Below are 15207 nucleotides of genomic sequence, written 5' to 3' on the forward strand. Positions count from 1 at the left end.
TTAACTGAAAAATTAACAAATGGCAAAAAATAAAAATAGAAATAAGAGACCAATGTTTTATGAAATAGAAACATTTTACTCAGCTTCATGATTTATTATAAACTTAATATTGTTTGAATCATAATTATATTCTTCAATGTTTGTAATCTCGATGAGCAGCTTCTCACATGTTCCTCTTGTATTTATTTATCCTAGAAACGGAGCTCGCAGCAGCTGTGTCTCTTCTGCCACTGCGCCACCCAGCGGCTGCTTCGGGCCAGTTCCGGTGGCTGTGATGCTGTCGGTCTCTCCTGCGTGACAAGGGCGCCACCTGCTGTCGTATTTTTTCATAAATTTAGGACAATTCGGGACAAAATTTCAGACAAAATGAGGAACGCTTCACGAATTTGCGTGTCATCGCTCATTTGCGTGTCACCGCCCGCCCCCCTCCCTTCTCTCTCACACACTAACACACTATCCCCCTCCCCCTCTGTCTAACTGCCTGCACTATTTGTTTTTGTTACTTCATTTCCGCACCAGTCCGCCCGGTTGTTGTTTTTAGCCCCTCCCACTCACCTTCTATTCCTCATCAAGGGCCAAGCACCACAGGTAGCTCTGACTGACAGGTACACAAACCAATTAAATCAATCAAGACACAGGTAAACTCACTAATTTTACTCAACCATTGCTTTTAACTTTCTTCATAACAGTTTATTTTAGAATTATCTTTAACGGCTTATTATCTTAATCATATAAAATTCATATAATACCTAAATTATGACATCATTAGTTTTATCTGTTTGCTAATCACTATTTTCTTTGTATATTAACCCAAAGGGTTAACCTGCCATTTTTGGAAAAAATCATTGAAAGGGTTTGTTCTTCTGCAAATTCACGCTTTCTTGGTCCAAAACAACATTTTCAAAGATTTTCAGTCTGGATTTTGAACACACCACAGCACAGAGACTGCACTTATTAAAATTTTAAATGACATACATCTGAAATGATGCATCCAAAACTCTCAGTGCTGCATTTGACACGGACGATCGCAACATACTACTTGACGGACTAGAAAAGTGGGTGGGACTTACTGACAATGCTTAATTGGTTCAAATTTTACTTACAGGATAGGGACTTATTTGCCCTAATTGTTCATTATGTATCTAGGTGAACAAAGATTACATGTGGGGTTCCTCAAGGATCCATTCTCGGGCCACTTTTATTCAATATCTACATGCTCCCTCTGGCTCAGATTATGGAATATTATGACATCTCTTACCGTACTTGTGCTGACGACACACCACTCTATATCAGAGTGTCGTCTCAGTACTACAGTCCCTTACTTTCACTGAGTAAGTGTATCAAACATATCAATGAGTGGATGTCCCAGACTTTTCTCTAGCAAAATCCAGAAAAGAAAAAAGTTATTGTGTTTGGGCCCATTAAAGGTTGAAGGTCAGTGCTCACCTCGACTCCATGACACTGAAAACTTACAGATCAAGACAGAAATCTTGGTGTAATTGCTGACTCGAACGTGAATTTCAACAACCACATAACAAACACTGAGGATGTTACCAATGAGGATGTTACCAATGACCAGCTGCCTTATCTTTCGATAGACCCTCAGGATTAAGGACCACCTTAAATCAGCCACTATATCTTTTTTACTTGGCTCGGGTAAATATTGTAAAGTCTCATAAAAATGTTTTTCAACCAGCCGAAAGTCACTCAGTCAGTAGCTCCACTACTCGCAGCTAACATACAGCAGATTGCTGAGGGCTTCTTAAGTGTCCTGAACCGTGCGAATGTTCCGCAACTAAACTGCTTAATTGTTTTATCTCAGGCAAATGTTATGTCTTTATACAATGTATTTAATGATTTTTACTTCAATGTCCGGTTTGATGCAGCAGCACCCGTAATCCAAAACAAATTTCTCCAATGGGAGACAAGGAAACCTTAACCTCAACCTGGAGCCTGAGAAAACTCTGTGATCATCTGTTATGTCACAGTGGCCCATATTATCTTCCACGTTTTCCTACACATACTCCTCCTCAATTAGTTGAGCTGTCTCCTCAGAATCAGGGTTGTAGAGCCAGCTCCTCTCTGGACAGATGTTTGTTAATGCCGCCATCAGAGAGGGAGAACAGGCCCTGGGACTGAAGCTGCAAACTGATAGGTGTGACATAAAGACTGGGTACAGCTGATGAGCATATGATGTATTGCATCCCAGGGCAAGTCAGTGAATGAAGTGCCAGATATCCAGCTTCACAGTGATGTCTGGACACCCTCTGAATCTGGCCTTCAGCTTGGTCTCTCCTGCCTCTGCACAGCAGCCACAGTCCACATACAAGGCAACAGGGGGATTCACACCAGCCTGCTGGTATCTCTTCAGCGGGTCTGCTACCATCAATCAGTCAATACATTTATGAGTATCTGACCATACTCATTTCAGTGCGATCAAAAGGTCTTGTTCTCGGTGGTACAGCCAGGGTACCACACTTTACTGCAGTATGTGATCATGGCCTCAATGGCACACTTGCAGAAATTAACCAGCAGCTGTGGACACCATAGTTGTGTTGCTGGACCACGTCATATTCTGGCTGATGTGTACTCCCAGGTATTTAAGAGTCTGAACTGCCTTCACCCTCTCTCCATTGATGTTGATGGGCTGATGTCTCCTGAAGTCCAGTATCACTTCTCCTGTTTTGTTCGGATTATGAGGTTATTGTTGCAGCTCCAGCTCTCCAGGTTTTTCGACCTCTTCCCTAAAGGCTGACTCATTGTTTTTGGAGATCCTGCCCATTATGTTGGCTCTGCCCAAATTAAAAGCACAATGTCAGAAGTGGGATTCGAACCCACGCCTCCAGAGGAGACTGCGAATGTAAAGATGTAAATCGTTAATATTTGTAAATAATAATTTTATTGTAAATTGTTTTTTTAAATGTTTGTATTGAACCCTTGGAACTACTGCGTTAGTTAATTCCATATGCCCTGTTTTTATCTTGAGTTTAACTATTGATATATTATAATCATTGTATTTATTGTACCTTTCATGGTCTGTTTAAATTCAATCTTTCAAAAGCGTTTCTATAATTCTTATTTCTATGAACAAATAAAACTGATTTACAGCAATGTATGAGTGGGTGTTTTTAATGACAGCAGCAGCACAACAACAACAACATCAATAAGAATAAATAATGGTGATTATTATAATGATGAAGCAGATGACAACATTCAATAACAGAAACTGCTGTGTGATTTACAAGTTGACATTCTAACTCTGATGTACAGTAGAAGACATGTCCTCCACCCATGTCATGTGATGAGTCCTGTGGAGTGGGAGGTAGTAAAGGTAGTTGGGAAAAGAAAAAGCTATGACACAAGAAACTATTCTCATAACTACGTAATGTGTATAAAAATAGGAGGAAATTCGTCATCTTATGATGAATGAGCACGCACCTGCGCATTCCCGGAGTCGAGGGTTTGAGTCCCATTCGCGGAATATCCAAAAACATCAAAAGTGTTATATTTGCGTCTAGGCAGCTAGAAATACATTTATCAAATATATAGATACAAAATTTCTAATTTCTAATTTCTTCTTTCTTTTTCCTTTTTTCCCTTTTTCCTCCCTTTTCTCCTCCTTTCTCTTCTTCCCCTTCCTTGACAGACTATTGTTCCCCAGCTTTGGGGCTGCGTGAAACCGGTCGGGATGTAGAAGTGGGTGTGTGGCCTAAAAAGTTTGGGAACCGCTGATCTAGAATGTTGTGCATCACATTTGGTTTGTCAGCCTGCCACTTTTCCCTGAGTAAGCACAATGGACGATGTGTCGGAAAACAAGATCGGCGGGATTAAAAACCCAATAATTCCTGCGTGTTTCACGCACAGCAAACAGCTGTTTGGTGAAATCTCTCCAGCGCTACCTTGGCTCTCAGGATGATAAGCACTGGTAAGTACTGTGTTTAATTGACCACTAGGACATTACCTAAGCGAAGATCTTTGACATTAAGTTTGAGCCCTGATCACTTTGTATATGCTTAGAAATGCCAAATGTGGTAAAGAATGTGTATAAAAATAGGAGGGAATTCGTCATCTTATGATGAATGAGCACGCACCTGCGCATTCCCATTCGCCCGGTAGGCAAACTGCAGGGGGTCCAACAGGGGGCCTGTGATGTCCTTCAGGTGGGTCAACACCAGTCTCTCGAATGATTTCATGACCACAGACGTCAGGGCGACTGGCCTGTAGTCATTTAATCCTGTGATGGAGGATTTCTTGGGGACTGGGATGATGGTGGAGCGTTTGAAGCAGGAGGGGAGTGCACACAGCTTCAGTGATCGGTTGAAGATCTGTGTGAACATTGGGGCCAATTGGTCAGCACAGACTTTCAGGCAGGAGGGTGACACACCGTCTGGGCCTGGTAGACCAGACTCACATCCTCTTCACAGATCCTACAGGCAGGTGGGGGGTCGGTTGGGAGAGGTGAGGAGGCGGCAGGGGGTGGAGGTGGTTGTTTGATGTCAGAGCAGTTGGGGGTTGTGAAAGTTGGATTATCAAACCTGCAGTAGAACATATTCAGGTCGTCGGCTAGTTGGTGATTCTCCACAGTGTGGGGGGATGGTCCTCTGTAGTTGGTGAGGTCCTGCAGGCCTCTCCACACTGACGTCGGATCATTGGTTGAAAACCGTTTTTTTTCAGTGTAGCTCCTCTTTGCTACTCTGATTACCTTTGTCTGTGTGTTTCTGGCTTGGTTGTACAGGATCCTGTCCCCACTTCTGTAGGTGTCCTCCTTGGTCTGCCATGTTTTGCAAATGCCCAAATGACCTGACAGGCTATGATCATGGGCAAAAAGGGAGTTGGCACAACTAGCTGTCGGACTGCATCGTGGTCACTGCCAGGCCCAGAAGACCACCTTCACATGAGGACACCACCCTCAGTGGTGACAGACCACTCCTTTCTGTTTTCTTAAGCTGCATACAAACTTTTAGCTAAAGTACAGTTACTCTGTTGGACCTTAATTAGTTCTATTTTGTGCACGGATAAAGTGAAATCTGGAGTTGTAGACTTGGGGTTATCAATGGGTCCCCATGTTGGTCACCCAAAACTGTACTATCTACTGCAACATTATCATGGACCATGAAAGTATCAGAAAGATGCACCACATCACCTAGTGGCACACGTACATGCACGCATGAAAAACAGAGGTTGAGCCACATGTATCCATAGTGGGGTTCTCAACAACTTCCGGGGAAGGGGAAAACTTTCACTCCTGCAACATCATTCCAGGGAGTTAAGTCAACCACGTGTATTGGCAACTGGGATCGCAACCAACTCGTACACGACCAGACACAATGGAAGAGGACATACTGCATAGTATGGTGAGGCCACGTAAAGCACTCATTTTAACACCCTGTACCAGTATATCTGAGCCATTTGCTTCGAAAAGGGTATCACACTAGTACGATTGAGAGAATGTTTTGCATCGGTATCTCGTGATATTTTAAAGGGCACGGGGCTAGCTCCATCCTCAGGCATGAACACAAAACCATCTAAGACAAATTAGATGTCAATTTTGTCCGCCTGTTCTACCGAAACTACAGTTTGAATCAGCTCGATAGGGGAGGGACTCTCTGACCTTTTAAACTGTTCTGTCTTCTTTAGTACCGGACAATCAGCAGTCAAATGTCCACTTTCATGACAGTACAAACAGTTACGCTTATCAAAGGAAAACGGCAATTAATTGATGGTGATTTTTGTCTTTCACATAGAACTGCCCATCATGGGACACAGATGAGGAAACACACTGTAAGAGCCATTTTATTATTGTTTTGTTTTGCCTCCCACCACTTGGGGGAGCAGTTCTGCTGTCAGCCAGCCAAGAGGTGTATATAATCAGTAGGGTTATTTGACACAGGTGTTGGCTGAAAGTAAGGAGCGAACAGTTTTTGACCGTGTGAGAATGGATGCAAAGGAAAAGTTTGATTTGTTTGTATATGTTCTTGGAAAATACATTTATCACGAGAAAAAGTGGCTCTGCTCTCTTTTATTTGGTAACTGGAAGCTTCGTCATTTTACACACGTCAGAACAATTACTCAGCAACCGTGGTGGCCTCGTTTGACTGGCAAAGGGGTCCCTACACACATGCATATAAATATGCGTGAAGGCAAATTCCTCGGCAAGCACTGCTGCTTGCAATAATGTCGATGGATTGTGGACTATGGTGGCATCTGATTGTAGTGGTGGAACTCCTCAATTCATTATGTTTATTTATGTATATTGGGAAACTTTATTCTAATCAATGCTGTAAATACTATTATTTTGCTGATGTTCTTCCATTACATGTGGCATATATTGCACTTCTGTCCTTCCTGGGAGAGGGATCCCTCACATGTGGCTCTCTGAGGTTTCTACATACTTTTTACCCTGTTTAAAGGTTTTTCTTGGTAGTTTTTCCTTACTCTTGTTGAGGGTTAAGGGCAGAGGATGTCACACCTTGTTAAGCCCTATAAGACAAATTGTGATCTGTGAATATAGGCTATACAAATAACATTTGATTGATTGAATAAGGTCAAAACCTTTTTCTCATTCAAATACACTACAATATTTTCAGGCAAGCATTTCTTAAACTCCTCAAGTTGCACTCTCAAGTTCCTGCAGCTGAACCTTCGTTTCGGTAGCATGACACCATTTATCAAATAATGTGCTCTTTTCATTTACAAACTTGCCATAAATTTGGTTGACAGCTTGTTTACAGAGCATGAACCAAAGCTGGTAGATTTTACCATCTCATAATCTAGGCTCTGGTCTAGAGTAAGACTGTTACATACTTACTACGCTTTACCTTCTAATTTGCATTGCAACAATATTGACCACACATCCTTAGGCCAGTGTAAAGCAGATGCAATGCATACAAGAATAGGAATCAACTTCTGTCTCTCTGAATGGAGGAACAAGTGCCACATGTCTGCTGATATCAAAGCGATATCCTGAGGTAAAAGAGTAGGTGATGTTACTCGATAGGGGGTGTCAGACGCAAGCAGTGGTTCCCACTCCAGCTCCAGAGCTCGCAGGTGCATTGCCCCCCGCTCAAACTCTTTGTTCCTCGCCTATACCTCCTTAATACGGAGCACCAACTGGAGCTCCTTGGCTGTCATGCCAGCCTTAATCGTGGGATCCATGTGAGGTGGGGAACACTGCATCGCTTTGTCCTGATTTTGTTTGGCATTTAAAGGCAACTTGTACCTCAAAGAAATTGGCAACACCACAAATCAGCTTTTTTACACTTTTTAACAGAGGAGTCTGTGGCAAAATCATCCAATTGAAACTCCATACTAACTATACAAAGAAAAAATACTGGCAACTGATGCATAGGACATTTCATATGACCTTGGACTCCTAACACATCACATGCCTTTGATCTTATCATGGAGAGTCCTTTGACCTGTACATCAAAGTGATTCAGCAGGTCAACGTTCACATTACATTTACATTATATTCCAACCTTTGCCTCTATTCAAAAGTCACAACTCAAATACAGCCAACCAACCTATTGAACTCATAATCTGTTACCAAACCAATGGTCAACATCCAGCACATTCTAACCTTAAGTCCTACCAACACTCACCATGGGCTGTACGAAATCCTGCAGGGAAGAGAAGAGGTACCCACTGGGGACCAGCTCTCATTTACATTCTTTTATGAAACCAACCATCACTTACTTGCGGAAAACACAGCCATTTGACACAAACTCAACAACCATGTCTCCAGAATGTAAGAGCTTTTTGGATTGTTTTTTTATTTGTTATTAGATACTGAGATTGGGGTCTTTTCTGATTTACTTGTGAGAACACGAGAAACAAATATATGTTTTCCCCATGTGCAGATGTTCTGAGAAATTTCAAGAAATACTTGACAAAATACGAGCAGAAGGAAATCAAGGACTACAAACAGGTGTGGTACATTGGAAAGCAGGCCAAAAAGATTGATTCCTCCCAAACTCGGCAGTCCAACTCTGGCTATGATACTAAGGAAGGAATCTACAGAGCAGTAAGTGCTTAAGTCTTTACTGTACAGAGACAAACAAATTAATCAATTGATATATAAAAACATATCAATTAGTTATTAATTATTAACTAGTTATTATTTATTAATTTCCAGGTAAAATTATTATTGCTTTAGAATTAAAATGATTGTTTTACAATGATTTGAAAGAATCCAATCTCATCACTTCTAAAAGAAGTAGATATGATATTGGATATTGGTTTATTTTTTCCTAGAGAAAGATAGATATGCATGAACTTTCGATAAAGATATAACTTTTGAATCCACAGCTCATCAATGACCACTTGGGCTACCGCTATCAGATCCTGGAGGTGCTTGGGCAAGGCTTCTCTGGACAGATCCTCAAATGCATGGACCACAAGCCCATGCACCTTGTGGCCATCAAGGTCATTAGAAACAAGGACATGTAAGATATTCACAAACTGAGGCAGAATGATAAAAATCATCAGTCATAAGAATGACACGTTAATTAAAATCTTGTTTCTCACTGAAACATGTTAACAAGTTTTTTCTAAGCTCTTATAGGTTTAAAACTCTTCAATGTTGCTTGTTTTTATAATACTTAAAGTGACAGTTTTTTCATTTGTACTTACACATATTACATACTGTGGTCTGATGGCTTTTCAGTGTTCATGACTTGGCAATGCCTGAAAAGGACATTTTGAAAGCCTTGCAACAGTTTGACAAGGATAACTCAGCCAACACTGTCCATATGAAGGAGAAATTCTACTTCCGCAGTCACCTGTGCATCATTTTTGATCTCTTTCTGTAAGTTCAGAATACACATTCTGTTTGCTTTCATTGTTCTCTGAGCAGGGAAATACTTCAACTATTAGTATGCAGAATCCTGCATAGCAGAACACTTTTTTGAGATTAAAGCTAACCTCTCACATTCATTTTCAGTACGGACCAACATGGATTAAACCACACCAACGAGAGTGAATTCACAGAGGAAGAGTTGAAAAAATACACCATGGACATGCTGAAATGTCTACAGCTGCTTAAGGAGAAGATTGTTCATGGTGACCTTAACTTGGTAGGCATAACACCTCAGAAGATTTTGCAGTTATTTTAACCACACTTAAAATAATTCTAGATAAAGTTTCCTTGAGCAGTACAATAATAATTACAATTGACTGATAACCATGTGCCATTATATTTAGAATTTCTATGACTATAGTGTCATTCAAATTATTCTGATGGCGTTGGTTTGTGTTTGTGGGAAAATGAGATACATAAGTGTGGCATATATGTTCTACGTCTCATTGTCAAAGCATGGTGGTAAAAACATTGTGGTACATTTTGACCACTGGGGGAAAGCAACGCTGTTAATTGTCCAACATAACATAATTTCCTAAATTTGACACATAACGGTTTTACTTCTTACCATCTATTTTCAACTTGATTTAGCAGGACAGCATTCAAACCACATTTTTATCAGGAAATTCATTAACTATTTATATTTCTATGTTACTGTATGTTTTTACTCTTCATCCACTATTGTGGACTGAGTTATTGTTACAGTTGTACACATTCCCTCTGTTTTTGTTCATAGAAAATGTCCCCCATGAAAGGCAAGAGGACAGTGCTGAACCCAAAGACTAATGCCAAAAACAGGGTCCGGCCCTTTAAACCTACAGTCCTACTATCAATCGCCCAGTGCTCTCAGAAAACCCAAACGGATTTAAGCCACAAACAGCAATCTGCCCTGCCCGGGGGCAAGCAGAAGTGCCCACTGGGGCCCAGCTCCCATTCACCTACTGTTATGAAACCCATCGTCACTTGCCTGCAGACAACACAGTCAGTCAGCGGGACATCCTCTGCCATAAAACCAGCCATGTCTCCTGAATGTAAGAGCTTTTTGGATTGTTTGTTTTTATGTCTTTAAATACTGAGTTTAGTCTTTTCTGATTCCCTTCGTGAGAACATGAGAAAACAAGAGATATGTTTTCCCCATGTGCAGATGTTCTGGAACATTTTAAGGAATACTTGACAAAATATGAGCAGAAAGAAATCAAGGACTACACACAGGTTTGGTACATTGGAAAGCAGGCCAAAAAGATTGATGCCTCCCAAATCCGGCCTTCCAACTCTGGCTACGACACTAAGGAAGGAATCTACAGCGCAGTAAGTGCTTAAGTCTTTACTGTACAGAGACAAACAAATTAATGAAATGATTATATAAAAATGCCAATCCAGTGCAGCTTTAATTTCCAGGTATAATTATTATTGATTTAGAATCAATATGATTGTTTAACATTGATTTAAAAAATCCAATCTCATCCCTTCTAAAAGAAGAAGATATGAATCATTATTGGTTTATTTTTTCCTTATATCATATACATGAACTTTCTATAAAGCTATAACCTTTTAATCCACAGATTATTAACGATCACTTGGCCTACCGCTATCAGATCCTGGAGGTGCTTGGGCAAGGCTACTCTGGACAGATCCTCAAATGCATGGACCACAAGACTAATCAGCTTGTTGCCATCAAGGTCATTAGAAACAAGGACATGTAAGAGATTCACAAACTGAGGCAGAATGATAAAAATCATCAGTTATAAGAATGAGACATTAATTTAAATCTTGTGGATATATCTTTTAACAATAGCAGTAAATGTGTTTCACACTAAAACACATTTACAAGTTTTTTCTAAGCTCTCAAGTGCATCTTGTATTCTCCTGTGGTTGACAGGTCAGTATAAGGTGGTTGATGGACTTTGAATCGAGATTTTTTGATCACAATCAGAATGTGTTGGATGAGCTCATAGGACTTGAAACTATCCCTTCCAATGACCAGCACTCCCTTGATTTCTTGAGTGGTGGGATTCTCGTAGAAAGATGTCCTCTTCCCCTTTTTTTGGTGTAACATTTTGAAGTTCTTTGCCCTCAGCTGTGTTGCCATGCAATCTTTTATATATTTTTGTCAGTGGTTGATAGCATACCCCCTCTCTGCTCCAGCGATGCCTTCCTCCACTGTTTCCCCAAGGCCCTTATCTTCACAAGCCATTCAATTTCATGTGGCCTTTTGGAGGGGGTGTTGTTTTTTAATTCCCTGCGTCTTTTGAAACAAAACTTTCTACCCTGTAGTTGTAGACAAGGTCACATGATCTTTCCAGCGTCGTCTTGGTGGTCTATGAAACACATCCAGAAAGTTGTTCAGGTCCTTATTGACTGTTGTCCCATCATCACTGTTGCTTGACTTTAGCCACATCACTTGTGGTCTCTGGCCTTGTATCCTCCTCTCTGTAGCAGTGTCTGACCTTGTTTTCCTGATTAGACTTAGTTCTTGAATTAGCTCCTTTATCCACTGAGGTATTGACTACCAGCAGAATTTAGGTTGTGTCATGAAGCTGTGCTGTGGTCATCTTTTCCCATGCCATTTGGTGTCAAATTGTTTAATTTCATGGTGCGTTATCACCGGTATCTGTTGATCATTGAAATAGTGTGACACTGTGCAGAAAAAGTACAAATATGTATTGCAGCACTCAAGTGTGTGTATGCGTGGCTCCTCATTCCTAGCAAAGTATCAGTCTTATAGGTCTAAAACTCTTAAATGTATCTGGTGTTTATAATACTTAAAATTACTGTTTTTACATGTAATTACACATATTACATACTGTGGTTTGATTGCTTTTCAGCATTTATCAGACGGTATTGCCTGAAGTGAAGATTCTAGAAGCCCTGCGAGAGTTTGACAAGGATAACTCAGCCAACATTGTCCATATGAAGGAGAAATTCTACTTCCGCAGTCACCTGTGCATCATTTTTGATCTCTTTCTGTAAGTTCAGAATACACATTCTGTTTGCTTTCATTGTTCTCTGAGCAGGGAAATACTTCAGATATTATTAGGCAGAATCCTTCATAGCAGAATAGGTTGTTGAGATTAAAGCTAACCTCTCACATTCATTTTCAGGAAGGACCTTCATGCATTATGCCACACCAACAAGGTTAAAGTCACAGAGGAAGAGCAGAAAAAATACACCATGGAAATCCTGAAATGTCTACAGCTGCTTAAAGAGACGAAGATTGTCCATGGTGACCTTAAACCAGTAGGCATAACACCTCAGAAGATTTTATTTTTTATTCTAGATTATGTTAGCTTGACCAGAGCAACATTTTTTTTAAATATTTACTGGCCTAACCTTGTGCCACTACACGTAGAATTTATATGATTAAAGGCAGGTTTCAAACTATTAATGGCATGGGTTTGTGGTAAAATGAGAAGCATTATTTCGGTGCATGCCCTGTGTCTTAATGTTAAAGCATGTGGAGAAAGCATTGTGGTATATTTTGACCAAAGCAAAGCTGTATATGTATTTTAAAATGTATCAGTTATTTAATTAATTAAATTACTTATTTGCGAATGATTTTCGCTTTGCACACAAAGGCACACAAAGTGACTGTCCATGATTATAAGATAATAAATGAATAGTACCTGCATGTTATTTTTCAGGAAAACGTGCTGATCTACAAAAAGGATGATGAGATGCACACAGCAGTCACTGACTTTGGAGGGAGCTACTTTATGAATGAGGATGGTGGGTGAAAGATTTTATTGTTACAAAGTGACATGACTAAAAATGACTAAAAGAAGAAAAAAATTGAGTCAGTGCTTGCAAATGTTCTAGCAAAGTAAATTCAGAACATATGAACACTCACTCAATCTGTATTAATCTCTTTCCTGCTTAAACAGATAGACCTCGTCTGTTCACTAAAGAATACATGTCACCGGAGCTGCTACTTGGCAAAAAGTGTGGACCAGCAACTGACATGTGGAGCCTGGGCTGCACCATCGCTGAGCTTCACTGTGGTTTCCGTCTCTTTCATGGATGTGACCTTCCATATGTCTTCAACAGGATAATGGAGGTAATACTCATCATTAAATAATGCTGTCTTCATTATAATCAAATTGTTGTCATATTTTTTAATAATGATGCAACTGTTACAAATGTTTGAATGTAAATTCCTGCAGGTGCTGGGTGTCCCTCCTCCTGAGCTGCTGAGGGCAGCCCCCAAAAGAAAATTCTTCTTTGGTGAGCAAAAGCATTTCAGACTTTGACCTTCTCCTTTTACACATAATGTTTTTAGCAGTGCAGGGCATTGTAAAACTCACCCGCTAATTCATCTTGGTTATGCAGATTCTAATGGCATCCCATATATGAGACATTGCAGAACCACTCTGGAAACAAAGCTGAACTCTATTGATGTTCATTTCATCAATTTCATCGAGCGCTGCCTTGAGTAAGTACACGCTCTCAGAAACACTCATGAGAATGACACTGTAAAAAGGCAACACTTTGGAACTATGAGCAACAGCATCATCTGCAGCCACACATGGTTATAAATTATGTTGGGCTCAATGTTTGAGCAATTAAGTGGTTTTCATGTGGAGAAAAAAACAAGCCTATCAATCTCTTGACCAGAGCTCTGATTGTGTAGTCACCCTCACTGAACTGTAACAAAACTGTGACCCATGATGCCTGGCTTCCTGAACCAAAAGAGCTGCCAATATACCTAACCCTGTTTAGAATTGTTGATATTTTAAATGTTTGCTCAGTTAATATTTCAGAGATAAATGCTGGTTTTGAATTAATTCAAAGTCTTTTTAACTGATCTTCATGTCAGCATTTCTTGGGCCTGATTCTGACAATCAAAGCTGCGACTAACGCACTTCTCACAGGCGAATGTACCTGATCACCAAAGTTACATAGAGTAAGAACAGACGTTAAGGGTGAGAAGTGAGAATCAAAGTGTCACCATTCTCTCTGTTCAAAGTCACTGAAACAAATTTTGAAGTTGCTATTTTAGGGTTAAACAGTTGCACAGTGTTGCTTTAAGTATAATATATATATAAATATATATGTGCGTGTGTAGAATAAAATTAATTTGTTCATTTTGCGAAATTAAGGATCTCTTCATTACATGCATGCATCTCATTATTTAGATATGATCCAAAAAAGCGCATGACACCAAAGCAGGCCTCACAGCATCCATGGATTCATGATAAGTTGAAATGTGCAACGAGAGCTGGAAAAACTATATCAAGTAAGTCTTTAGTCTTTTCATATCTACAGCACTTAAACATGACATCAGCAGTAATTATATGGAGCCAATGTGCCACAGCACTGGCAAAGATCTATAGGTTTTGGTGCCATGAAATCTAGACCTGAGATTCATGGTCCCAACAATGATTAATTCTTATGACTGAACTGATATCTGCATTTTTAACTGGCATCACCAGCAGATTAAGTTTGACTTAAATAATGAAGAATCATCATCAACAAAATATATAGGCACTAATTATAGGACACACATTTATTTTCTCTAATGGGTGAGTCCAGACTTTGATCACGGCCTGACTTTTCTTGTATTGCCACCAGCAGGTCAGAATTAAACTACTGGACTTAAAAAAGTCCAGTACTTTGGTATATCACCAAATATCAGAACAATTGACATTCACATCAGTGATGAGCATGTGGACATTAGCATTAGCATTGCTGTGCCCGTGTCTCCAGAGCAGAATTGTCATTGCAGAAAAGAACTATCTTGTTTATTTACCTTCTTCCTGTCCACTTCCACACAGATGCCTCAGTGTCCTCCAGCAACACTTCTGCACTGTTGAAAAGGAAAAAAATCTCTCCGCCTCAGCCCCAAAAAGCTTTGCTTCTTTCTTACTCCCACCCCTCCTGTATGTAATTGTTGTGCATATGGCAATAAACTCTTGAATCTCCTGTCCCCATTTCTCCTCTCACCCCAACTGGTGGGTGAATTCTTCACACCTAGGTGTGAAACCTGCCCCTTGACCAAAGTTCTCACTACTATTGGTCACTGTGTGCCTCAGGACCTATGAGGTCACCAGGCCAATGAAACCCCAGTTCCTCCTCTGCTCTCTCTCTTTCTTATCACATCTCCTCCCTCCCTCTCCCTTTCTCAACTTCTCCTGGAGGAGAGGCGTATCTCTCCTGCTTACCCAGCTAGGGAGACATTCTCTTTACCCAAGCTCTTCGGACCTCCAAGCAGGTCTGCCTGAAGCAGACTGCTAAAACTTTCCAAAAAGGCAGCGACGTGACAGCCTGCCAAAGGACTTCAACATGATAGCATGTAATGATTCACCCAACTATATATTTCAGACATCCGACGTTATGGAGCCTCAAAGTGCCTT

The 15207-nt window shown here is 40.4% G+C and overlaps 1 protein-coding gene across 1 annotated transcript; it reads left to right on the forward strand.

The window, feature by feature from the left end:
- Positions 1-3906: 3906 nt before the first annotated feature.
- On the forward strand, positions 3907-14848 carry LOC117764879 (dual specificity tyrosine-phosphorylation-regulated kinase 4-like). The gene is made up of 17 exons (XM_034590993.1): positions 3907-3925; positions 7860-8023; positions 8308-8444; positions 8666-8806; positions 8942-9074; positions 9594-9888; positions 10002-10165; positions 10420-10556; positions 11683-11823; positions 11959-12094; positions 12499-12583; positions 12739-12911; positions 13018-13078; positions 13184-13286; positions 13990-14090; positions 14629-14733; positions 14829-14848. The coding sequence occupies exons 1-17, from the start codon at positions 3913-3915 to the stop codon at positions 14846-14848; spliced, it is 2109 nt and encodes a 702-aa protein (XP_034446884.1). The 5' UTR covers positions 3907-3912.
- The last annotated feature ends 359 nt before the right edge of the window (positions 14849-15207 follow it).

The sequence above is a fragment of the Hippoglossus hippoglossus genome, chromosome 7 (assembly GCF_009819705.1).
Source record: "Hippoglossus hippoglossus isolate fHipHip1 chromosome 7, fHipHip1.pri, whole genome shotgun sequence".
Classification (NCBI taxonomy): Eukaryota; Metazoa; Chordata; class Actinopteri; order Pleuronectiformes; family Pleuronectidae; genus Hippoglossus; species Hippoglossus hippoglossus.